This window comes from Caloenas nicobarica, chromosome 10 (assembly GCF_036013445.1).
Source record: "Caloenas nicobarica isolate bCalNic1 chromosome 10, bCalNic1.hap1, whole genome shotgun sequence".
Classification (NCBI taxonomy): Eukaryota; Metazoa; Chordata; class Aves; order Columbiformes; family Columbidae; genus Caloenas; species Caloenas nicobarica.
This window is the reverse complement of record NC_088254.1, coordinates 16,658,586-16,684,973: the sequence shown is the minus strand read 5'-3', so window position 1 is coordinate 16,684,973 and position 26,388 is coordinate 16,658,586. Positions and strand designations below refer to the sequence as shown.

General features: G+C 40.1%; 1 protein-coding gene across 1 annotated transcript in view; it reads left to right on the top strand.

The window, feature by feature from the left end:
* The window catches only part of AKAP13 (A-kinase anchoring protein 13), a 74,428-nt gene that overhangs the window by 26,013 nt on the left and 22,027 nt on the right, over window positions 1–26,388 (top strand). Inside the window, exons 5-14 of the mRNA XM_065641336.1 lie at window positions 3,490–3,673; window positions 4,927–5,035; window positions 9,379–9,504; window positions 13,412–13,454; window positions 13,846–14,016; window positions 14,754–14,859; window positions 19,921–20,092; window positions 23,221–23,288; window positions 24,179–24,245; window positions 25,453–25,588. Of these exons, the coding sequence (XP_065497408.1) occupies window positions 3,490–3,673; window positions 4,927–5,035; window positions 9,379–9,504; window positions 13,412–13,454; window positions 13,846–14,016; window positions 14,754–14,859; window positions 19,921–20,092; window positions 23,221–23,288; window positions 24,179–24,245; window positions 25,453–25,588 (1,182 nt within the window). The remainder of the gene's footprint in view (window positions 1–3,489; window positions 3,674–4,926; window positions 5,036–9,378; window positions 9,505–13,411; window positions 13,455–13,845; window positions 14,017–14,753; window positions 14,860–19,920; window positions 20,093–23,220; window positions 23,289–24,178; window positions 24,246–25,452; window positions 25,589–26,388) is intronic.

The window sequence follows — 26,388 nt, the reverse complement described above, 5'->3', positions numbered from 1 at the left end:
ACATCAGCCATCAAACCCTTCCTGAATGTCTCCAGTGTTGTATTGTATGTGGAAACTATACAAGGACTTGGCATGGGATGATGCAGTCAGTGGCTTTAAACCTTCCTCTGTGCCCTCTGAGGTTTCTGGCACTCACAAATCCTGGCCCAGGGTTGCTTACAGCTTGTTCTGCCCTTTTTGGAGGCTCCTGGCCTGGAGCAAAGCGTGCTCTGGCCATGTCCTCTCCTTGTGTGGCTCACAGGCCAGGGGCTGGGAGCAGGACTTGTGCAGTGCTGCTCTGGCACATCTGTGCTGATGCAAAATTCCCTTCAGACGACATATACTTTCCTGGACAGCTTTTCCAGGATTTAGGGGTCCTTTATATGCCATAGTTGACAAGAAGATTGATTTCTCTGTGTCTGCAAAACCTGCAATTGGGCAATGATCTGATGGAGAAAAAAAATAACAAAAGTGGTATTTAAAAGGGCAACCAAAATATTTGCATTTTGTATTTGCATTTCTTAGTGCAGCTTGGGACACTTTTGCAGTATGGGAGATGAAAGGTTTTCTAGTCAAAGTACTATTTGAAGGACTCTGGTTTAATCTCAAGTTGATAGTAAGACAAGCCTGTTTTTTTTTTTTTCTTCTAGCCTCTTTTACTGATTTGCTGTGCAGCATTTAAGAATGTAACTCTCCTCTTATTTTTTCAAGTGTAGCCTGAGGTTATTAATACTTATATGGAGGAGACTTAAACGATTAAATATCTATAAGGAGTTCTTTTTCTGATCTGGGGATGAGAGGTACCAGAAAAATACTAATCATTACTAACAAGAGCTGTGGTTGATTACATATGTAAAATTGGATTTTGGTGTGTTTCAGTCTTGTTTTCCCCAAAAACATCCCTCCCCACAAGGAGCAGTTTCCTGTACACTGTGTACTTGCTGATGAGGGGTCGGTTTGGGGGAAGCATGGGCTGTCCTGCTACCTGCTCAGTGGTAACCTCAGTCACTTGGGGCACTCTGCTGTGTTCGGGCAGGCAGAAATATATATTAGTTACTGCATTATATCCAAGTTTGTTTGGGTTTTTTTTAAGATATGCAAGAGTGAGAGTCTTTTAACATTCCCCTGTTCCATAACAATCCAATAATCACAGCCCTTTTCCTTTCTTTGCCTCTTTTGATGTTCCTAGTTTGAGCTGGTGTCCCTCTGGTGTACAATTCATTGCCATGGGTCCTGACTTTACTTGTAGAAGGTATGGTATAAATAAATGTGCAGCAGCAGCAAAGGAGCACTGCAAACACCCTGTCATGAGCTTTTTGTACATCGTCTTTTCCACTGCTGCTCTGGCTGAAGCGTGCACGTGTTTGTTTGCTTCGTCTGCTTTTTCAGCAATTAGTCTTGGGAATGGGTCTTCTGAACTGGTGTGCAGGTGAAGGTGGGGGCTGCTTTTCACTGGCCTCGAGTGTTAAAGAAGCTGCACTGTTGGTCTGAGCTGTTCTGTTCTCTGATGATTTTAAGGCGTGTTTTTTCTGCAGCAATGATCATAACAATAATTGTGAACAGCCAAAGAATCAAAACAAGAGTTAGTGTGATTCAACACCGCTTTGTTCTGGACAGATGTCATAAAGGATTTAAGTTCATACAGACTTGCTCTTTGTAAATTGAAAGATGTGATTTCTTCTTCAAAGAGGCTAATCATGTAAAATTTTGTGTAAAAAACCTAATCTGATAGACACAGATCAAAATTTCCCAGGCATTTAAAGCTTGCATTTTCTGTATAAAGTCCCAGAGTTGGGATTGATGCTTGCAGGTCAGATTTTTACCTGATATTGCATATTAGCATAACTGGAAGCTAGTCTCCCAGATTTTATAACTTCTGATTTCTTCTGGCAGTTCTTGCTGGTTGTGGGTAGAACTGTGGAACTCTTTTTCTGAAGAGTAGATACTGAGAAAGAAGTCAATCTGTCCTTCCTGTTACAGACTTAATTACATTTTGTCTGTATACCCCAACCAACAATTGCAGGCCAGTATTACCAACTGTTGAGTATTTAATGGACTATTTAATATTTGCAGGTTTGAACTGTTTGTGTCACAATAAATGACGTGATTTTTTCTTCTGCACTATCTAGTGTCATTGTTATCACTTTGAGATGCAAGAAAATTATGTTCCTCTGCTCTAAATGATCTGTAGAAATGGGGCTGATTTCTCTTTGCAGGTATTTTAGAATAAACTTCAGAATGCCTGCTATTGATAGACAATGTTGAGTTAAAATCTTCCTAAAGCAGATTAAATTGTAAATGCCTCAGTCAGTCTTCTTTCTCATTAACTAACATGAAAAAAGTCTTTAAAAAAATAACTAAATCTTATTTAATGTTTATTGCAATTTTTGCTTTGAAGGTGCGTATTTATCAGCCACTTAATGCTTCTAAAACAATGAAGAACATTAATTGCTGCTATGCAAGTCTACCTGAATTTAAAGGTCCTCTCGTTGTTTAAATAATCTGTACAATCTACACTGTGTATTCCCTTTCATTTGCTTATATGTTAGCTTGTTGACCACTTAGATGTCATGATTAGCCTCAAGTTGGGATATATATCCAGGGTAGGCCTTGTTTCAAGCCAGCAGGACTTTGTTTGCATAAAACCAAACATTAGCCCCAGAGTTGTGCAAATGTACCAGGAGGTGAATCTATAAAGTTTGCACATTCACCCAAACTGGTATCGCAGTGGGTTTATTGATGCTTGGGCATGAGGAGCAGGAGAGTCAGAATGTTATGTCCAAGATACATCGGATGGAAATACCTGTGAAAGAGGGGCTGTTTTGTATAGGTGAGAAGAGAGTGTGCTTCCTCAGCAAGTGATGAGACAGGATTGATTGGCTAATGGAGAAAACATTTATAGAATTAAAAAAAAAAAGCTTTAGTGGCCAGAAGGACATTGAGTGCCAAAGCTTTGTGCAGTGGCAAGTGCTAAATAGGTTCAGAGGATGTGTCAGCCGATGAACATTACAGGCAGCCCAGAGCTGATCTTGTGGCTGATGGGAGGGTGGTGGTACAAGACAGAGAGCACCATGCTACACAGGGTAGTTTAACTTGGGTGGCTTTATTTCCAGGCAGAACCTAATCAAAAGCTAACAAAGGGAATATGTAGAAATATCAAAATGTTTAGAAGAGGTGTTTCTAGATTTTCCTGGCTACTGTTCAAGAAGGAGGAAAAAAAAAATAGTGGGAAAGCCTGTTGACCAGGAGTTTGAATGTTGATTCTCAAGCAACTACTGTGTCTCATTAGAGGCACAAAGATGCTGCCATATTTGTTATAAAAAAATAGAAATCTCTCCACTGCTATCGGCACTTGCTTTTTGAGACGGAGCATGCTGAGGTATAACATCAGCGTTTCCCTGCACAGTTCAGTTATTGACTGCCTTGTGTTTTACACTAGAAGGTTGGTATGTGCTGAAAGACACCAGTCTCAGGGTTCGTCAGGATCTAACTTCCATGGTTTCCCTTCAGTTACAGCCTAGAAGGCCTTGCTGGAGACTCTGGTGAGAAAAAGAAACCCTCTACAAACTTGGAGTCTGCTTCTTTGAGCTCCAAAGACCTCAGCCGGAGTCGGCTTGCCAGCAGTCAGTGTGGTTCCCTGGTCTTACTCACTGAAGAACTGGAGCAAGGGGAAATCAGAGACTACGACCACCAGGTAAAGTTGTCCAGCTATTGTTAGATTTCTAGAAAATGCTACATCAGTGTTTTGAAGTAATTTCCCCAAGACCCAGTTTCACTGTGAAGGCTTCCACCCTGTGTACATAATATTAAAGTCTTCCAGTGTTACCACAGAGGAATTTCCCCTGTGTTGAATTTGGTACTTGGTTCTTTGGGACAGTGTCATTGATGGGTGAAGTCTTAGGGTAGAGAACAAGAAATTTCCCAGTTATATTCCACTGATTGCATGAGTAATCGTGGAAAAATTATGAACTTTTTAGCATGGATGTAGTGATACTGTCAGTCGCAGGTGTTGTAAGGCTTCCACAATGAATGCTTATGCTGCCATTTGCAGACCTGAAGTAACAAACAAGTACCAAGCAGTCATTTATCTGTTAAAGTTTTCAGGTTTATTTTCACGAAGGAAAATAAAGATTTTTTTTCTTTCATAGATGTAACCGGAATCAAAAGGCCCATTATTATAAGCAACAGTTAAGCAAATCTTAATTGCATATTAAGAAAATTTTAAGCGATCTCTCTGGAGCGGAAATATATGATAGCTATTAAGGATAGATGGGCCACAATATTATGAGAGTTTCAGATTATTTTTATTAAAGAAGCAATTATAGTCTTAAATACTATAAATACCCTGGATTTCTGAGTTTGAAGTCTCAGCCATAGTATTTTCTGGATTTATGCCAGAATCATTAGCCAGACAGTCTGTTTGCCTCATAGAGTCATTGCCGTACACTAAGGTAGTAAACGGGTCATACAAGATCTGGCCAGTGAGAACTGTTATGTCAAGTCTCTCATGGCTTCTCTTGCTTTGGGGAATGGCATTTTTGGGGAACACACTGCTAAGCATCAGATTTTTTACCATGTCGAACCACAGTCTAGTTATGCTGAGGAGATGGAATCACTGCAGTAATTTCAGTGGCCATCAGGCAATTAACAATATCCATCTCGTAATATCTTGCAAGAATATCAAGCAGACAGTCTCTCTGTTGCATGATTAGTTGTCTTCCACTTAAAAGACAAAACAAAATTTTGCATTTCACCTGTGTGACACTGCTTGCAGTTTTTGTAATCCTTGCATTTCTCACCTATTACCTCATACTGGGATCATTTCACGTTCCAACTGTTTGAAAGTGAGAATTTCAGTAAACATGAGCACTGAACTGTGATCTGAAGTTGGGATAGTGCTGTCGTGCTTGACATATTTGCTCAATGTGGTTATCTTCTGTTCTGCAGATGCATCAAACATCACAGCCACAAGGATTTAATTTCTGTTCTTCCGCTGTTTCATCTCCACTGACCAAATCTATGTCTCTAATGTCGATTAGTAAACCAGTGCTGGACAGTGAGTAACGCAATTTTCCCTTATCCTTATCCATTCTGTCATCTCTATTACTAAGTATAATTTGCTACCTTCCCAAGGCAGAATTTGCTAGTACCTGCTCTTGCTTTCCTATATTATGTGAAATATGTTTCACTGCTGCATGGAATTGTAGGTGGAAAGGCAGAACTTGTTCAGTTTAGATCCATATTTTATTTCTTTCCAGTGTTAGAGAAGTTCTTCATTAAGCTAAGGCGGTCTATTTCCTAACACCTGGTGTTTCCAGTTCTGTTGGGTTTCTTTTGTTTGTTTGTTCTTAATTAGTCTACTGATACAAAACCTATGATTTATGGAGTTTGTTATTTTTTTTTAAAGTTTGAATTTTACATCCTTTCAGCATTTCTTCCTTTGACGTGGAGGTAGATTCCACTTGAGATCTTCTTTTCCTACTTTGAGATTTTTTGGAACATTTATGTATGGAAACTTGAGAATCTATGTCTTGATCTCCTTGAGGGAGTTTGTGTCTATTTATTTTGACTTAAATGTTTTGGGGCACTCGAGTATAATTTATTGAATTTATCTCATTCCTGGAGAAAATAATAACAGATGATTAGGGTGAAAATTTTCGGTTTTGCTTAATTGAAGTGATAACAAGCACTTAATTTTGCGACTTGACTGAATTGATTCTTTCAGCTGAAAAAGTCATTCAAAAGGCTGCAGCTGCATGTGCTTAGGAAGGGTCATGTTACACATGTTTTCATTTTATTATTTGCCAGGCAGAAACTGTATTGACATTTCAGATTGTCTTGTCAATCAGTGATGGTCTCTGACCTTTTCCTCTTTATTAATATGCTGCTTCCTTGCAAAGCCGAACGAGGGAAAGGTGCTTTTAACGAAGGCATTTTATTCATTTATGAGGCTTACTGGAGGACGCTCACAGAGGTTGTGCTTTGTAGGAGACGTTTTTAAGTTCTTCACCTTTGTCATTTCATGATTAATAAGCATGTGGCCTAATGGACGTGTCCCCCAGCCACAGTAACCGAAACACTGGCCCATCTGTTCTGTGGAAAGATGGGCTCTTGCCCACTGTGCATCCTCTTTCCTCCTTGGGCTGAAGGCCTTTGGGAGTTTTTGTGTGTTTTTGTTTGGTTGGTTGGGTTTTTTTGAAGCAACCCATTTATTGGCATTGCATCCAGTTGCTAACCAAACACCATAAATAACTCGGCTAGCCCCCAGAAAACAGACTCTTGGTGGCTGAGAGAGCTGGCCGGCCGAGACTCGTCTCCCTCTCCCTTGAGGCTTTGCTTCAGGCCCACAGAGGATTTGCGCCTCCATCTTGGAATCGGACAACTTGCCGCCTTTCTGTTCTTCTCTGTCTTATGACCCACATTAAAAACGCCATCAAGGCCTGAGCTGTTGGTAGACAGGTTTGAGTATCCCATCATCTTCTAGAGCTGGATTACAAGGAAAAGGGAAGATGTACAAAGCGATCTAGAAGGGCAGGGTTAGTCTTCTGATTTGAGGTGGACGTGACTTTCGGACACTAAAGTTAAAAATTACTAACACATCCGTGTGCTTTATTTTCTCAGTAGTTAATTTGCGACACCTTGGAAGTGCCTTATTTTTGTAGGGAGCTAGTTTCTGAAAATGGATGCATTTGAAGCAGTTGATGTGAGTGTCCAAGAGGATTACTCACCTTGAAAATTTAGGTCACTGATTCTCTTCCCAACTCTGACGCTTTCCTGACTTTAGAAACTTCATTAAATCACTTTCCTCAGTCACTTTGAAAGAGGAATAGTGTTACCTGAGTTGATGCCATAAGTACATGTGAAGCAGCGTAGTGCCTTTTACAAGAAGGTCTCAGTGTATAAACTCCTGGTATCACCTGGGTTTGACATTCACGTTATTGCAGCAGAATACTTCAGAGTTAGGCAAGAATAAATCCTTGATTTCATGGAGGTGAATTCTAGGAAAACTTTAATTCTTCATTCTGCTTGCGTAATTTTGTGGTAAGTGTTGAAAAAAAAATTGCTGATCCCTGCAAGTATGTCTGAATGGGAAGGAAGCAACATGTTCTGCACAAAAGCTTCAAAAAATGAGTCCAATTTAATAAACATATGGAGGGCTTTCTCTTTTTTTTTTTTTTGTTTTGTTTTGTTTTGTTTATTGTCATATGTACTGGGACGGGAGTAATTTCCAAGATTGAGTTTCTAACCCACACTCCATCTGATGTCTGAGATGTTCCAAGAGCTGCTTCAGCCATTCACAACTGTTAATCCTTCAGCATTTTATAGAGGGAGGTCACAAGAGCTGTTGGCTGGAGTGCTCAGAAGACTGCCTTGGGCTCTGGAATAGCAAATTTCCAGTATGGAGCATTGTTATAAAGCCAGGAACTGCTATAAATAAAACCACTGAAATGGAAGTTGAATTGAACCGTGCTGGAGGAGGTGGTTCTATTTACAGTAAAGTATTATTGTTCATTTTGACTTTCAGTCTAAATAGACAGTAGACTACAGAAGAAAGAAAGCAGTGTTGGCTAGTCATGTCCTTCAGGTCCCGGACACTAGCACAACTCCTTTGAAAGGCAGTCTAAACAAAATTAATGCATGAATCTTCCTAAGAATTCTTCAATTTAAATGCCTTTCATTGGGTCCCTGTAGGGTTATTCTGCTTACATTGGAAAAGCATGCACATAACTTTGGTCAAATCGTCTCTAGGCGATTGCCATTTATGACTAATGGCTGAAGGAAAATTGCAGGGGAGTTTGCTTTGCTTTGCTTGCATTGCATTGGATATTCCTCGGATGGTATTTTTATATTCTGAATTCAGTTCTGGGGTACGATATCAGCAATACAAAAAATTCTATTTGCGTGTGGCTAAAACGATATGTTTTATTGAAAGAGAATAATAATTGCTACTTCTTTCTCTTCGAAGTTTAATACTGGTAAAGTCTTTAGCCTCTTTTCCCTGTTATGCAAGCAAATTATTTATCCGTGCCACGGAATGACTTAAAGGTGCCTAAATATATGCACAGAAGATGTTTAATGCGGATGCTTAATGTTGGCCCCTTAGGTCAGACCCGTCCCAGGGACAGTTTCCCAAGGCCTGTCCCAGTTGTCTTTCCTGAGGACACACTGATGTACCCTGTGAGTGATGGATATCCAGCAACCTGACACTGGCCAAGTCACAGCTCAGAGATTTCCACCTGTACTTGGACAATGAGAAGTTTTGGGCAGTGTAACCTTTGAGCATCTCTATAAGAGGCTGTGTAGCAATTTCAGTTCACAGTGGCTAGTTGGCTCCTACATCTCTTTGGAGAAGACTGTACGTATAAAGAATTGTTGCAAAGCTGTTGCTATACAAGAGCTGCTCTTAAAAATAAATTATTTTTAAACAGGATTTACATTAAACCCTCTTAATTTGCAAAGTTTGCTGATGAGGATGTGACCAAATAGGGATTCCTGGAAAAGTGTATAGTACTGCAAGATAAATATAACTTCACAAATTGAAATAAGCAGAAGGCAGAGCACTAACATGTCTGAGAGAAGATGACTGAACTTGTCATTATCCTACTGATAATGGGAGATCTGATGTCGTAGACTTATTGCTGAGTTTGGCACTGTGTTTGGTAGATTTCTCCCAGGCAAGAACAGGAGAGGGTGCAGAGGGGCTTTTCTTGTGTTTGAGCCATTTCTTTAAAATAGAGACTGTGAGTTTTAGAAGAAGGCAGGAGAAGAGGTGCTTGGTTTTTTCTGTTTTATTTTGGAAAAAGAAAGGAAATTTAGGTGTCTCTGTTTTTAAAGCTGGGAGCTTTTAAGGGTATAACATTACTGAAATAGTGTTGGCTTTTTTTCAGAGGTAGGAGTGGCAGGAACCTCCCCGGGTGGATAAAGTCAACACTTCAGATAAATTATCCTTGCTATACTCAGCAGCTTTAGTGTCATTCAATTGCAAAAAGCACTCTTAAACAAGTATCTTGAGTTGTTCTAGTTTGATACCCTGGCAGTTATCCCAGTGAAGCAGATACCTTTTGTTCAGAGATCCACTAAGTTCTTCGTATTTTTTTGGGAAAATAACATTCACATGTAAGTCTTCATTAAGAGTTCCTATAAAAAGATGACAACAAACATGAGAAAGCCTTGAACCTCAACTTATGCATGCAGCAAGACCTGCATCTTCAGAAACCTGCATCCCCTGGAATTTGCACGTTCTCAATTCTTAGTTTCTTGTGCTTTTTCTGAAACCAGCTGCTTTGCAGACATTTCCTTTGCTTTGGTTTTAGTTTCCTTTGGCCGCTTTCCTCTCCTTTTTATTATTAAATGCATTTTCAAGCGTGCTCTAATGTGTGCTGTTAACCCACTTCTCAGCTCAGGGCCGGACTCGACCATCGAGACGAATCTCCTTCTCCTTCAGCATCTCTCCACTCATTCCTAAGTCTAAAACTCTCTTTTCTATTGGCTCTTCTTCCAGTGATGAGGAGGAGGAGTTGGATAGTAAGTAATTGTTTTCTGTGCATTGCAGCCATTATGGTTGGAAACAAAGGGAAATCTGGTTTTCTGCTTTAGATCTTGAAGTTTCACCTTGCAAACAAGGAACTAACCTTTCTATTGCATGATGTCTAACAGCATTATCTTAGTCCTGTATATGAATACTAGCTAATGGCAGAATAAAAGGATTGTAATCCAAAGAGTCTTGTACATCAGCATCGTCATGTCTCATCTAGTTAGTTTTGGTCTGTATGCATGTGGCAAATATCAGAATCTGCCACTCTGACCAGCAATATAGTCGTTACCTTTTTATTAAAACAAAAATACTTGTCTTGAGATTGTGGCAGTGCACGGAGTTAACAGAAGAGGTAGATCCTTGCCCTCCATAGGTGAGTGAGTACATTGCTCAGTGGAAGTGGGAGAGAAGCCCTGATATTAAATTCTGAAAATCTTGATTACAACTTCACAGTTCCCCTACTGAGCAAAAAGCATACATTGTGGCCAAGGTGTTTATATCTAGGTCCTGATATTATAATCAGAACGGTTTTGTTGGGAAACAAGCCGGTATTATATGGTTGCTTTTTTTCCCTCCTGCAAACTCCAGTGCTAAAAGAAACTCAACTAAGGCAGAAGATTGAATTAATTTAGACTCCTCCTGTCTTTTAAAATAGGCTTATCAAAGATAATTGAAAATGCTTCCTATTTCTTAAGTATGTTTTATTAGACTGTTGAAATAAACCAGAACAGATAATTCTCTATCTGAAGAGAAAATTCAGAGCAGATGCATTAGTTGATTCACATAAAAGGTTTGCAAGGAAACAAGCTCACATCCCTCATGTCCATACTGGGATGAGGGAAATTGCTTTCCAGTCCAACAGATTTTGGTTACTTACTGAATTTTTAAAAATCTCCACACCATCCATGTTGTCAGTATCTAAATTCTCCTCCTTTCCATGCCCAGTCTTTACTGTGGATTTGTCCCTTCCTACAAGAAAGTCCTATGCTCTTCCCAGGTGTGGTATTACCCACCTCCATACTTCAGCTTCCTCTCTTCTGCCCTTTAACGAAACTCACAATTCATGGTCCCCACAAAATGAGCTGCAGACAGGCGGCTGTACACTGGTGTCATGCTCCCACGGTAAAAAGTACTCTTAGCTGAATTTCTTGGTGGATTTGGTTTTTCAATTGTATTTTTTGGTGGTTGTGGGTTTTTTAAATTTTATTTGTTTGTTTTAAGCATCCAAACAGTTCAAGTGATTCCTCATAGTCATGTTAGGATACAGCAATTTTGGGGGGTATTTCTGTTAGCCAGGAGTTATCTTCTCTCCCTCAACAGTGCTGATGTTCCTGATGAGCACTTAAAGTAATGTTGGATATTGTCTCAAACAAAAATGTTGTTTTCTTTACATGTGTTTTATTCCCTCATATTTGAGGCTACTGTGGTGACTTTCTATAAAGGTTGGTTTAGCCACAGCTATTCATAAGAACGCTTTTGCAATGGGAATTTTTCATGTAGTAATCCCAGACCAGTTTGTTTTTTCACGTCTTCGGGGTTCATTTCTCATGAGAGGATGGATGTGTTAGCATTTGCATTTCAGTCACCATTCCTCAACATCTCCATGCCTTTTTTTTCTCTAGAGCATGGACAATTAGTTGCAGTTTGATATAATGTATTTAAGATGTGGATTTCAGATGGCTGGATGAGCCATTTCAGAAAATTATTATGAAGCCTTTGGGTTTCTTGACCCACAGAACTTTAATTACTGCCAGCATAAAGGAGTCGCAAGCTGGTTTCTTTCGTTTGCAATATCCTAGTCCGGTCACTACTTTCTGACTAATGAACCTTGATGAATTATTTCAAGTCCAGCTGCCATATGAAATAATTTTGGTGGGTGATGCTTAAAAGGTGTTCGGTTAAGTACGCCAGAGTTTGGCTTCTAGCCCAGATACATTGGACATTGATAGCAGTCGTGGCCTTTGAACAAAACTAACTTCTTTTATGGGCTGTGAAACCAGTTGTAGTATTTCAGTTTTGAACCTGGTCATGATGGGAAACACGAAAATTATAGAAATAAATGGTCTTTTTCCCCTTCTATCCAAAAAAAACCCTGAAGGTGAGAAAATGTGTGCTTTTCTCTGCTCATCTTCTTGGGCTTTATAGCTTGTAGCAGAATGTTGATCACATGATGTTATATTGTAAACTAAAATACAAAATCATGAACAGACTTTCACCTTGATTTTTTTGTCTGGATCCATTTTGCCTGCAAGTGTCAAGAATCCTCCATTTTTAAGATAAAACACTATTTCAGTAAAAGATAAATAGTACATAATTCAAGTTCCCATGCAATATATTTTCCCAAGGTGCTGAAAAAGTCATGAATAGGACATTATTACAGCTCTTGATTCAGTGTTCATTCATATTTCTTACATTAACCACAAAGAAACAAAAAGATTTGTGAAATACTTAAATCCAGTTGAACTGACGAATCTAATAAAAAAAGGAAAAGACCGTGGCAGCTTAACCCATGTTAAAAGCAAACTAGAGCTGAATGTGAACCAGAGTCACTAAAGCATTAACCAGGGAGCTGGGAGTCTGTAAATTACTTGTGGGATCTTAGTAGGTGCTTACGTAGTAGATATTATATAAAAACTCAGCAGAGTCAGGAAATGGAATAGTAGACTTCATTTGAGATATGTTACAGTATTACTAACTTTGATGTATTTGGGATAGATCATTAATTAGATGAAAGATTTTCCAAGGGAGATATTAACAGAGATCTCCAAGCATGGATTAGGTAATGGCGTATGCCTGTATTTTAGTTTCTCAATATGAAGAAATGACATTTCTGTCTCAGGCTGTGTTGACACTTGAATTAGCAGATAGGAAAATTTGTATTTTAGAATCGTAAGTCATAACATTGTATGCACAGTTTTTCCTAATGCACTTACTGCTTTAGAATGGAGGACCATCTTTGCCTCTGATGTCAAGTGACTCTTTTGCCTTCACTCTTAGCTTTAATATATTAACAGAATTTGAAGCCAAAGTACTGTTTTTCTTACAATGTATATGCAGAAGCCAAATAAGGCGATCAGTCATGTTGCTTTTTGAACTTCAGACAGGGCTGCAAACAGTGCTTGTACTGAGGGGTTTGAGAGTCCTGACAAGCCCAGTTATGCTGGAGAGAGCCCTCTCTTCTCTGGATCATTTCATCCTGTTTTTTCAGTATTCTTCAATGGTTCTGGTATCAGCTACCTAATCTGCTCCAAATGCACTGTGCAAGCAGGTTTCTTGCGGTATAAAGTGCATTTCTATCACTGGCAGGACTTCAGCTGCATGTCAGAAGTCAGACTTTCCTCAAGCGCAGTGTTGTGTGACTAAGCCCTAGGCTGTTTCTGTTTTGTTGAAAACTGAATAAGGCTTCCCTTGTTTCCCTTATTCTTTATGAAGTACATCAGGATTTTGATGGGAAAATGAACTATAATTTTGTCAGGCAGAAAAGTTTTATACATGAAATCCGGATGTGTTATACAATAGATTCTTTCTAGTGGTGTATAAATAAAAGCATTGTGGCAGAATGATTCTCATTTATACCTATTGTCACTAAATTGGCAGTTCTGAATCAGACACCCTGATTGACTAGCAAATTTAACAGATGCACGTCCTTTGCTTAATAGCTGAAGAACGATAAAAATACTAAGGAGGCTTTCACCTCAGCATCTAATTCGAGAGCACGTAAGGATACAGGGAACAGGCTTTATCCTGAGCACATGAAATCTATTCTAAACACTCACTTCTGGAAAACATTTCCCCTTCCTCTTGAACTGTCCAAATATACAAGCTATGTTTTTAAAATCCGTGGGCTAAGATCACAGTCTAACATGTCATCCCCCCCACCCCTCCGATCTTTTGCAGGTACGCAGGCGTTCGGCGGCTCCGTGGGTTCCTCGGTTCAGAGGTACAGTATTTGGGGGGTACCATGGCTCTTCTGCTGGGACTCCTGCAATGGGCTCTGGTTTGGACACCCAAAAGCTTTCCTGGCACCTGTGCTCTTCAGCTGCAATTGCAAGTGTCAGGCGTGTGATGATCAGTCCAGTATGTCTAAAGGCTGGAGAATATTTTAGATCGTAGAATATGAAAGTCTCTTTTAGGTCTTATCCCTAACAAGGCTTTGTGTTTATTCATAGATAGTATTATATCAGATTATCTATACCGAACAGTATTAGATTACCCTGGGTTACGTTTTATGCTAGAAGCAGTTATTCCTCTTTTTCGTTAATTCTGTCTATATTTCTGTAATGAAGTACAAAACAATCATGTTTTTGTGCGTTACTTTTCATCCTTGCAAGCTGTAGGGAGGAGATAATCTTCCTGGTGGGTGCTGGCTTTAGAAGTGCCTCCCTGGAGGAAGGACGTTTGTGGCACTGCAGGAGCTGGGTGTCTGGTCTCTGTGTCACTCCGATAGCTTCAGCTTTGTTTTGTGGCTGGGAGGCTCTTCACCTCTGCTGGCTGCTGGTTTCTCCTCCTTGATTTCATTTATCTTTCTGTCGTCCTGCTTTTGGTTTGTGTTGTACTTCCTATTGACAGACTGTGTCCTTTAATGCAATAATAGTTTCCTCTGTCATTTCTTATTCTTTCATAGAAGCTGAAGAAGTTACAAGCTTGTGCATGTCAGAAAATATCTGGTGTCCCAGAAATGCCTAAATTAATACAAATAACCATTGCTTTTTATTACTTAGTGTTGGTATTCTCATTTCTCAGGGGAGGCTTTGCAGACAGTGTGGTTTCTGTTAAAGATGCTCACTGCCTTTTCAGAGTTCATTAGATGCCTTTCTCTGGAAGGGGATCTCTCTTTAAAGGACAAATGCCTGTCTTATCCCTTTCTGTCTGCTCCACGTTTGAAATATTGATGATTAAGTGCCAAGAGTGACTGTATAACTGCAATATTGGCCATGTAAATGGGCAGATGCTCAAGCTGGTTAGTGGTTATTTGGGCATGGGAGCAGCAGAGGGTGCTGTGGCATGGTTTGAGAAAGGAGAGTGCTTGAAAACAGATAAAAGAATTCTGTGAAACATATGACAAATTACTAGATTGGCATTTTGTCTTCACTTTGCCTTCTCTTGCATAACACCATAAAGCAACCCGTGACTCTGTTGGATAGTAAATGCATTTGTCCTTTAAAAAAACATCTCTCCATTTAATATATGCTTTGGGAGAAAAAAAAAGAAAAGCAACCTCTTTCTTTTTTGATTTTAGCATATCTGAAGAGAGCAGCAGTGTCCCTGCTGGTAAAAGTGGAACAAAAGTCAGTCGCACCTTCAGCTACCTCAGGAATAAAATGTCCAGCAGCAAGAAGAGCAAAGTAAGTGCTTCTTGTGATTTTTACAGCCATGAAATACCTATAGGTAGCAGAGATTAATTCTGTATTTCAGTGTGTTTCCATAGGGTGCTATTTATGTCTTTGCCTGACTTTCTTTTTTCTTCCTTTCTTCCTTTTGCGAGGGGAGGATTGTGGGGTGATAGAGAGTAGCAGCATAGGAAATTTTAGCACCCCAAAATTAAAAGGCATCTGAAGTGAGTTTTCCTGTGCAACGCTTTGGCTTCTTTTCCCCACAGAATGAAGCTTCATTTATTATAGAGAATAGATGGTGCTCTGGCGTGAGTTATGGCTTTACAGTGATTGATGGGTGCGATTTTTACAGAACCTGGGCAGTGCTTAATAAAACAAGGACAGGAGCCGTGAGAAGGGACTGGCTGCTGAAGGCTGTATTGTGTTCCCCTTTTATTTTTACTTTTGCCACAAAGTTCCTGTGCACTGCTGGAGAAGTTGCACAAACCATGACCTTCAGCGATGGCCAATATTTATATTTTCCCATTTTCCGTCCTTGAAACCCTGGGATTTAATTTGCTGAAGGTTAAGCCCTGCTCAGCACAGCTGAATTTCCTGGTAACAGCATTGGTTACAGAAGTAATTACATTAATGCTAAATACTTCATACAAACAGGCTGTTGTTGGTTTAGATTGTCCCCTGAAGATTAATACATGTTTGGGTCATTTGGACTTTTTTTGCTCATTTGGGTTTTTCACTTGAATCTCAAGTCGGTTTGCCCTGTCTGACAGAAGCTAAGAGCACCTTACCTCACAGTGGGCAATGTATATTATATAGTTAGCTGATGTGTAGCTAACATCTTGGTAAGTATTATTGGAAGGCCCTTGAGACATGTAATTATGTATTCTGATGAGAGTCTGGATAGCGAACAGGAAACAAAATATGTCATAATGAGTATTGTGCCCATCTCAGAATAGGGCTGGGCTGAAGTGTGCGTGGGAGGGGTCACGTTTCATCTGCACAAACTAACTTGGTTTTAGCCTTTCCCAACATAAGCACTTAATGTTTCAGCCCGAGTGTTCCTCTACTATGGCTGGGTTTGTGTGCTCTCATGGTCCAGCGCACTTTTTGATACACATTTTTGGAAGGTTACATCAACTTTGCAATGAGGTACCTGCTGTCGTGAAATCAGTCATCCAAGCACAGCTCTTCTTTATGGATCTGCCTTAAAGATGCAACCTGCAGGTACCAGCAGCTCAGAGCTGCTGCTGAGCAGCTTTAAGACAATGCTCTTCCTTGCGGTAAAGTACAAAAAAGATCTGTTTACATAGAAACATCTGTGCAAACCACTAGCGAGAAGTTGTGGTGCGTGTTGCACAGCCTGTGAACCAGACTGGAAATTTCTTAACTGGTTCTTGCTATTTAGATATATTGTCTGTAAAGCAAGAAACTGGATATATTTATATATAGATACACACGTAAGAGATCTGGTTTGGACAGGTAAGAAAATACAACAGAAGTTCTTTGAGATATTTGCTATGACTTTGTTAAATAGGTGCAGTCTGATTCCACTAATTTCATGGTTGTGTCTGAAGCTGTTGATAAAGAATTGCTCTAAAATCCCAACAGTAATACACATTACAAAAATTGCAGCTCGTATCGGTTGCGATATTTTTACTAACTAAAAAGCCATAACATAATTAAAATTACAATTTCTTCTCTGCTCGCAGTGGAATGTTTGCATTCTTAGGGCTTCAGCTATACATTTAAATAATTTGACCTAAAAATTCTGGGGAACACTGACTTCTCAGAAGCATTATGGCCAATGGAAACCTGTAAGAGTTAAAAAGAAAAACAACAAACCTTGAAAGAGGAAGTTGGGCAGGAAGAGTTGGTTTCTGCTGCTGTCTGGACTGTCAGGAGGGAGAGAGGTTTCAACTTCTTTCCAACTAGGTTTTACTTTTCTCCAAACCTCCAGAAATCATTGTTTTCTAAGATGAACCATAAAATAAGCACTTCTGAATGTACTAATAGCAATGGCGCTTTTTGAAAATGGTGTAAAAAGTGATATTAAAAAAAACCCGTAAAAATAAAAAGAGTGTTTGGAGTATTAACTGGAGGGGATTCTGATGGAAGTCTGTGAATTTACCCATGTCTGGCATGTACTTTGTGCTACTCACAATCAGCAAATCTCTTGAAATCAGTAGTATGCACTGATTCATGTTTGTGAAGTAAAACATGCTATATTGATGTCAATTAGGAAAAAAAACCACCCAACTAATTTTCTTCATTTTGGTAGAGACTTTCTGGGAAATGATGACAAAAAAATCAGCATGAGTAATTTCTCTTTTTTCTGTGACCTGCGCAGTTGTTAGGCAGTGTCGTACCACCAACCGCGTTTCGGTGTATATAGTGAGAGTTGTGTTTGAAAGGAGCAGGAGACAGGGAATATTTGTGACCATAGAGTGCAAATACGTGAAACCTTTCTGTCTGGGAAATCTGCAGCACTTTGTTTACTGAACTACTACAGAGGTATGTTAAAATTCACTTTTTCTGTATCCCAAACATCACAGAGGATTTGATTTACCACCCTCTGCCTTTAAAATGAGTGGTCTAGTATTGACTTCTGACTTCTAAAATTATTAAACCCATCCTTTTCCTGCCTGTATTTTTTTTTTTTCTGTATTTTTTTTTTTTTAGCACGGTAGGGCAAGATGAAAGCAGTAGCAAAGTAGCTAAAATCATCTTCAAGGAAGTTAGCAGCAATCGTCCCGCCCTCCCCCTTTTGCTCAACTGCTCTCTGGCTGCCGTCCCCCCGGCCGTCAGGATGGGCTGATGCGGGTGGGGAGCAGCCGTCCTGCTCCCGGGGGAAGGATGTCGATCAAATGGAATAAATTTGCCGAAGTACCTCAAATAACGGTGAAGCTAGTAGGACTTAAGCATTGGGAGGTAAGAGCTTCGTGGTTATTTCGGAGCGGGATCCGCTGCAGCAGCGCACGGTCTGTTATTTTGGGCCGTCCGACCGGGTTGCGGTACCCGTCGTGTCTGTTCGTGCACATCCGTGCAACTTCAGCTGTGCTTCGAGTCATGCTGGCAGCTCTGATAGCACAGGAAAACCGTTTTGTTTTTACAATCCTTTTTTTTTGAAAAAAAGCTCCCGTAACTGTCACGGAAAAAAAAAGGAAGGAATAAATAAAATCTCATTTTGAGACCTTGCATTTCAGTGCTACGGCTGGCATCCCGTGTAAGAAGTTTGCTGTTTCCTCCTTGAAAGCAGTGCACCCGTTTCCTGTTTTTCCTGGGGTCGTTCAGCTTTAGTTAAACTGTTTTTTACAGTTATTTTTATGAAGACAAGAGTATTATTGCAGACTCCACAATTACCGGGCTTTGCACTGAACATCAGGTACGTTTAAAATATAGGACGGTGAATCTCCTTCAGCATTTTAAGCATGAGAGCCACAAGATGTGCCTTGAGCATAGGTTGGTCTTTTCTCCTGGAGCTTCACAAATCCTGGCAATAGAGCAAATCTCCAGGTATCAACTTGGTACCGTCGGCCAAGGACTAAACCACAGAGTTCTAGTTCTTGAATGCTGCCAGGCTGGACATGGCTAAAGGTGGGCAGGGTAGCGGATGGGGAATTGTGGAGGTTTACGTGCGGGGGTGATCTGAGCTGATGGCTCAAAGGAGGTGGAGATGTGCCGTAAAGCAGACTCTTCCTGGCAGGTTTCCTGCTTCAGACAGCATTATTCCGTACAGTAATGCTCCTGGTTTTGCTTATTTGCACAACAAAATAGCATTTGGGGCCAGTAAACAGACTTTCTGTTTAGGAGGCTTTGCGGGGAGAAACTGGCATTTTGCCTGGGGTGTGTTGGGAGAGAGGAGACCTTAGGATGAGTTACTAATTATTTGAGTGTGTCATCAAAGGCTCAAAGTTTCCCTCCCAGTGGCTGCAGAGCTCAATACCTCTTTTAACCGCTTCATGGCAGTTGCTCGTGTGGGCTGCTCGGCAGCTCTCTGATATTTAGGCTGTGACAATATTTAGCAAAGGGCAAGTGGCATATAAATAACAAAATGCAATTACAAGCTTTCAGAAGCCTTTACCAGTTTCTGATTCAGGTTCTCTTTCAGATGCCATGAATTCTGCAGTAACAGTTAAAAAACAGGTCTGGAGCTGAATTGTACAGTAAACATTTTGTAGGGTGGTACGTAGAAATACAAGGAGTGACCGTAATTCAAATTTGGAGGTTTTCTATGGAGTTTCCTTTAGAATTCCAAGTCCATGAAAGGCTGCAGGGAAAAATGTGACAAATGTTTGGTATTTTGCAATTTGCTATCTCAGCTAGTGATAGAAAGGTAAGCAAAAACTCTGCTGAAAGTTGGAGAAGCTGGCTGTGCTTGTCATCTTTCCAAAACTGAGTAGCCCAGAGGTTGAACTGTGGCTTCCGGAAGACAAGATAATCTTTGATGGTGTTGCTGTTGTTCCTCGGCATTTCTGTGATGTCATATTTTGAGAGTTTGTGAAAGATCCATTTCCCCAGAAAGCTTTATGGTAGTTACTTGGGGTTGCATGAAACTGTTGAAAAAGTTGCCAGTCAGAAGGAAAACGGAGGTGGAAATATTCTGACAGTGATACAATACGGGCCCTGAGAAAGAGCTTGTGTTCTCCATTAAAAACGCAATTGGAAAGCACAAGTCTTAAGGGTTGGCCTCAAAAATTAGCCGTGGTGAAAGTCTGATATACATTACATGTGGTATTTCTATTTAGCAATTCCTTGAAAGAAAAGAGGTAAGTCCTTATAGAGCAGATATAAAACAAAGGTGGAAGAAAATAGCTGCCTTCAGAACAGACTCAGTTTCCTCTCTGCTGGTGAGGTACCTGTGCAGAAGGCTCTGCAAGTCAAGAGTATGTTAATTCACTTCCATGGGGGCCATAAGCTGGGTTTTTTAACAGAAAGTTGTGCAGACACATGACTATTGTTAAGGTGTATGCCGATCAATATCGTCATAGTGCTGAAGGCAAACACTGAAGAATTTGTAACCAGAGGAAAGACCTCTGTGAAGTAACGAGGCATTTGTTCATTTTCTCTCACCAGGAAAAAGAGAAAGATAAAGAGAAGACTAAAGAGAAGGACAAAGATTCCAAGGAGAAGGAAAAAGACAAGAAGCTGTTAAACGGGCATCTCTTCACTGCAACCTCTGTTGTAGCCCAAGCAACCTGTTACCACTGTATGAAACCTTTCAATAAGGATTCGTACTACTGTGCAAGTAAGTGGGGGGGTTTTTTCCCCTCTTCCTTTTGTGTTTCATTAAATCTGACATGGGAAATGCAAACCTTATGCGTTCTTTTCCTCTTACCTTAAGGACATGGGGTAGGAGGGAGACTTAAGAGGTGGCAATTCACGGAGCAGTGCGTTGCCTTATGGAAGCTGGACTGAAATGAGCTGAGGTGCCCTGCAGCCTCCTTCCTAGCCCATGCTTGGACATCGCAGCATCCCACAGGGTTTTCTGCTTCCACATGTTAGGATGTATCAGTCAGATGGAGAACTTCTGTTATTTCAGCTGCATGTTACGGCTTGGGGCTGAGGTGCTTCATTAAAATGGATGGAGGACAGAGAAAGCTGGATCGTGGCTTTTATTCTCAATAGGGAAAAACTGTCCCACCCATCTGTAGTATATTGCTTTACTTCTCTGAAACACTACGTCGGTGGGCCCTCAGTGAGAACAGCGTGAGACAAAAAGGAAATACGAACCCTTTATACATGAAATTGCATCACGGGTCAAATGGCAACTATGTGTGTGCGTGTGAAGTACATACAGCACAATGCAGGCAGTACGGGAACCACAGCAGAGGGTTTCTTTGAGGTGGGTGATTTTGTTCTCTTTTCTTATCAGACGGTTTCTCATGCCTGTAGCTCGATAAGGTCAGCAGCATTTGTGTGGTTGAGACCAGAGTGGTGGCTGGTTTACGCAGCGACACAAAGCTATAGAATATGCAGACAAAAATGTCTTTTTCCCACTGCAGCTCAAGGCTCTCTGCTCCTCGCTGTTAGTAATATTTTTTGCTCCACTAGCTTAGAGATGAGTCGAAGCGTGTACGGGAATCGCTCCCGGGCTGGAGCAGGAGGCTCTGTCTGTTCGTTCTGGTAGATGAGCAGTGTATAAAACATCTCCGGTGAGCAGGGGAAGGAGCAGCCAGCTGAATCCCAAACAGCAATTTTGAGTTTCCTGGAGGAGGGGAGATTTCAGCAAAGTTGTTTGCATGAGACACACTCTGTGTCAGCCTAATGGGAAATGGAAAACACCAACAATTACTAGCTCTCAAATGCATCCTTTCTCCACTCAGCTTTCTTAGCACCTTCTGAAGCCACTTAGAAAATCAAATACAGCCCAATTTAATTCTTTATATCCTAATGTTAAAATAATGCGACAATGTCATCTATTTTAGCATAGATGTTCTTTCCCTATTTTTCAAGGTACAACATAAATTTACTTTAAGTTTTCTGCATTAACCAGAAAATGCCAGCAGGAAAGTTTGCTCTGAGCCCAGGCTGTTGTTTTTCACATCTGAGATAGTCCTTTCTCCCATTGAATCTTAAAATCAGCCACCAAATGCCTTGGAAATGACCAGCAGCAGAGGCTCCTGTGCTGTTGTAGATTACTTTTTCTTACAGGAGTGGCAGTGCTTTACTGCCATGGTCACTCCTCTGTCTCACCTATCGGTGACTTTTTCTTAATGCCTTCTACAGTGCTCGATCATTTTAAGTCAATGGCTGAACTTTTCAGTGATGTCCCCAGCTTCCTGAAACAGCTAGTCAGTGCAAGCAAAAAAAACCCTAATTTTTAATAGTTCTCTGCCTGGTCTTTTATTTTTTATGATTAGTGCTGCAGAAAATAAGCTTTTTGTGGGTTTAATTATTAATATTAGTGATACAGAGGAGCTGGAAGAACTTCCTGCCTGCTGAAGAGTTGAATTGGAGGAATAAAGTCCCTGAAACCAGATTCTTGATCTGAAAAATCAAAATGCTCTGTTGCTAAATGGTGCCTACTAAAGAGCTGCCTTCAGGCTTTCAAGGCTTGACTGTGAATTGAATGGTTCTGAATTGTCTCGCTGTCTCTTCTTATGCACCAGAAGCAGGTTCTGTCCCTCTTCCTTGTTTAAGCTGAAAAATGATAATGGTTGTGGGTTTTTGCAAGAACATGCAGGTCGCTTTCTTCTGTCTCTCTTGCACAGGAAATTGTGGGACATCGACGCAACAGCAACGCCCTGTGGCCTTACCCTTACCCCTCTCAAAATATCAGAAGTGCTGACTTTTATTAAGTAGGCCCAAATGTAAGAAATTTTAGGAATGTGAGCATATTTTGTCATTCTGGGCGTGAATTATATTCCTTTCGTATTTCTTCTAGAAATAATTCAGAACTGTATGCTTACAGTGTAACATACACTTATAATTAATGAACTGTATTAATATGTGTTTTCATGAATAAGTGGAAATAATGGGTTTTCTCTAAGCTACTGAATCTCATCTGAGAGCATTTGAGTTGTGATCTTTCATCTGTCAGAAGAGTTAATACTCCAAACCGAATTGTCAATTACTATGAAAAAAACAGTTTTCATCATCTTTGAAAACTCTGATTCCCAGAAATCCGCTGGCAGAGATCATGGGCAGACTCGGGGGATTCCAAAAAAGATACACAGATTTTGCTCTGGCAGCATATACGCAGCAAAGGGTGGTGTTACAGCATGATGCTCTTAGCATTGGTGAATATTGTGGTTTTGGACCAAAACGGTGGCGTCAGTCTGGTTTTCAGCAGGAAGTCCCAACCTCACCTGGCAGATGCTCCTGTTACTTTTTCTGATAAACCCGTAATACAGTAACAGTTGTTGGTTCCTGTACCGTAGATCTCGGTTATGATATGTTGGAGTTTATGTAAATCAATTTTCCTGTCCTTTTCCTGTCTTCTGGGTCCCATAATCCTTGTCTTGATAAAAACAGTATTTGTGTTTTCAGATAAAATATTGGCCCTTCAGGTGGCTTCTGTTTATGTTCTGCTTCTGCTTTCCACCTTTTCTTTCAGAGGAATGACTCCTTATTTTACTTTTTTTTTTTTTTTAATTTAAGACGCTTTAGGACCCTGGCGACTTAACCTTGCATTGATTTTTAAACAGAATTTCCTGTTAAATTCCACAAGGAAATCTTCTTAACAAACAAAGGGCCAATTATCCAGGAAAGCAGCCTGTCTCTCAGTATCTGTAGCTACTCATATAAACCACGATGATGCCTGAAAGTTGTAATTCTTTGTGCAAGATAGTAGTTCAGATTACAAATGGTAAAAACTGACCTGTTTTCTGTGGGTTTTTTGTTTAATTGGTTGGGTTTTTTTACTTTTGACAGACTGCAATGCAATTGTTCACAAAGGCTGTAAGGAAAGTTTTGCTTCTTGTGCAAAGGTCAAAATGAAGGTAAGAGATTTCAACCACTCTACTGAATAAACAAAAATGTTTAAACGATTTAGCATGCAGATATATAACATCTTCTACTGTATGTCCCAAAGTTTCCAGCTTTTTGGAAAGAACTTCGGCCCCTGTACTATAGTGAATAATTTCTCTGGGCTCTCCTGCAGTTCCCCAGAACCTCACGTTAATACACTAGTTGTCCCTGGGATTCTGTGAATGCTCCGGGTCACTGCCACAGGGTGTTTGTTGGCAGCAAATTCCCTGCATTGTTCCCTGCAGTACACAGGAACTTTATGGTGAGATGGTCTGTCCTATGCTTTGATTTAAAAAAAAAAAAACCACACACAAACCAAAAACCAAAACAAACGAACAAACAAACAAACAAAAAACCCAAACATTTCACTGGCAAAATTCAGGAGTGTCCAGCACCCTTAAATGCCATATCTCTTAATTCTCAAATGCTGCATCCTGTAATGCAGCATCATGTGTATATGATGCATAATTAAAACTATTAAATATATATGTTGTTTATATGAGGAACGTACAAATTCATGCTTGCCCCAAATGTGAGAAACCTCTCGCGCAGTATGGTTCTCCAAGCTAGTTAGTGTTTGTACATTTGTGATTTTCAGTTCTCTTCAGTGTTGTCAGCACTTTTTCTCATTTTCCTATTTACTGCACATTTCTCCATCTGTTAATTCACCCATTTCATTGATGGCAACTGGGGGGGCAGTGCATGTGCGTGTGCCTGTATATATATATATAAGAATACACATACAGCCAAGAAGTATCCTGAGAGGATTCAGAGAATACATAGCTTTTTTATTTTAGTTATGTGGCACAGCCTGATGGGAGAAAGCAAGAAGAAATTAAAGTGAATTTTGTTTTTCTTTCAGCCACAGAGAGGGATGCTGCAGGCTCATGATACCTCTTCATTACCCACAGTAACCATGAGAAACAAAAGTAAGAAAACTTCCTTTCCCTCTGCTTTGGTGATGGTCTGTATCTGCTGTTCTCAACCGTTCTGACAACTAATATTCAATATTATGAAAGATAAGAATTTGTCAAAGCAGGGATGAGAACATCTGTGCATGATAAGCAAAGTTTGGAATTTCAGAAATTGTACTGAAGTTGCACAGAGTTCATCAACTGCTGTGTCCATGTAGCTTTCAGGAAATGTAAAGTCATCTCAGATTTAGAATAACTATTTGACTGCTGTAGCTTGCTGAATGCCTACAACCGAGAAGTTCACAAAATTTGGAAGATGGAGCCTATGTCCATGGGTGTCCAACATTGAAAAGAACCCAACTATGAGTATTATATTAACAGAAATTGTTAAGATTGCAAGTGGAGAGGATGCTTGTTCAAAATACTTTTTTTTTTTAAATTAACTAATTAGTCTTGTGCTTTGAGGTAGTAAAAACCAGGAAGTTTAAATTTAAATAGGAGCAATATTGATAAAATTTTCCTGGCTGCACTGAAGTATACACTGTACTACAGAGCTACCCAGTGTGACTGAGGGCAAAAAATAAGAGTGAAGTAGCACACATGGGTTTTGAGGTGCCATGATTTGGTAAGCTTATTTAGTGATAGCTTGGTGCTCACTACATGAAACCACACTGTATGGTACAGATGTACCCACTGTGGTACTTGTCATGAAATTCAGAGTTACCGCTCCAGAAAGCAGAAAAGCATATGAAGAAGGGAAAATCTGGAATTAATATGAAAAGATTAGTTAAAGGTGTGTGATAGTATAATGAGATAAGGATTAGCATTTTTCTGTGGTACATACTGATAAAGAAACCTATCTCAAAAAGTTTGACCAGAAGCAGAAAGATGTATATAATTACAGGCTGAGGGAAATTAAAAAGAAACATAGTAGATTGCTACATGTGGTTATTTATCAAACAAAACTAAATTCAGTTTCCCAACTGTATGTTTCTGGACTTGCCGATCCCACCTAGATCTTTTAAGTGTAGTGCACTGCAGTCAGTTCTGCACAAGAGTTGATGTTCTTTCCTTTGTATGGCTGTTTCTCACGGTTGAGATGTCTTGGTGACAACTCTTGAAAGTAAAAGAAGTGCATTTTAGAGCCTAGTTTCTTTGAGTCAACATCGCAGTTGACAGCGCAGTTGCATGAGCTGACTTTTCTCTGACGCTTCCCTTCCAGGCTCACAACCCAAGGAGCGCCCTCGCTCTGCAATACTTGCTCCTGATGAAAACACCGTAACCTCAATATTCAATAACAGGAGATCACAACAGCCTACAGCACTTTCAAAAAGTGTCTCAATACAGAACATTGCAGGGTAAGGTTTCTCCCTGCACACGTATGTGTGTGTTATCTGATGCTGTGAGCACAGAGAAATTCAAATATTGTTAAAAACAAATTTGCGTACTACGATTTGTGTTAAAGGTACAAAAGAGGATGACAAAACCAGAAATAACCATATTATATATGGTAGCATCAGTTGTCTTCTGCACCATCAGATTGTCTGTGTTAGTTTAGTCATGGCATGAGTTGAAAGGCATCTGAGTTGGCCTGGTTTTATTCAAGGCCACTTCACAGAGATGCTCTGGGCTCCAGGAGGAAATTCCCTTGCTTTGGGCTGGGTACTGTGCAAGCACACATTTGCAGCTCAGGTATAGTGCTAATTTTTGCGTCCATAACAATAGGGTGGCGGCACAAAGCCACAGTCTTCATGCTAATTCAGGACTGCATTGTGCATAATTAATTACAAAAAATCATAGAATAAAATCAAATCTATGGTTCCTACACTGCCTTCATGTTGAGCAGTTCTGCACACAGGGCAGTAGCGTGAACTGGCATGTTCTGGACAGTTTGTATGCCCTGGCTATTCATGATAAAATTTATTTCAATCCATTTTTCTGATCTTTCTCAGAGCTAGCAGCTCTCTTGGATCATCTTTTGTGTTGCATTTTTGCACTGCTTGCAACAAGGACAATGAGGATGGGAAGTGACCGTAAAATGGAAAGTAATGACAAGGAATTATCCAAACCATAACACCTCAGGTGTGGTTCTTTATAGAAGCAGCACCATCACTCAGAACTGTAGATCTCACAACTTGTTGAGCCCCAATGGGTAGTT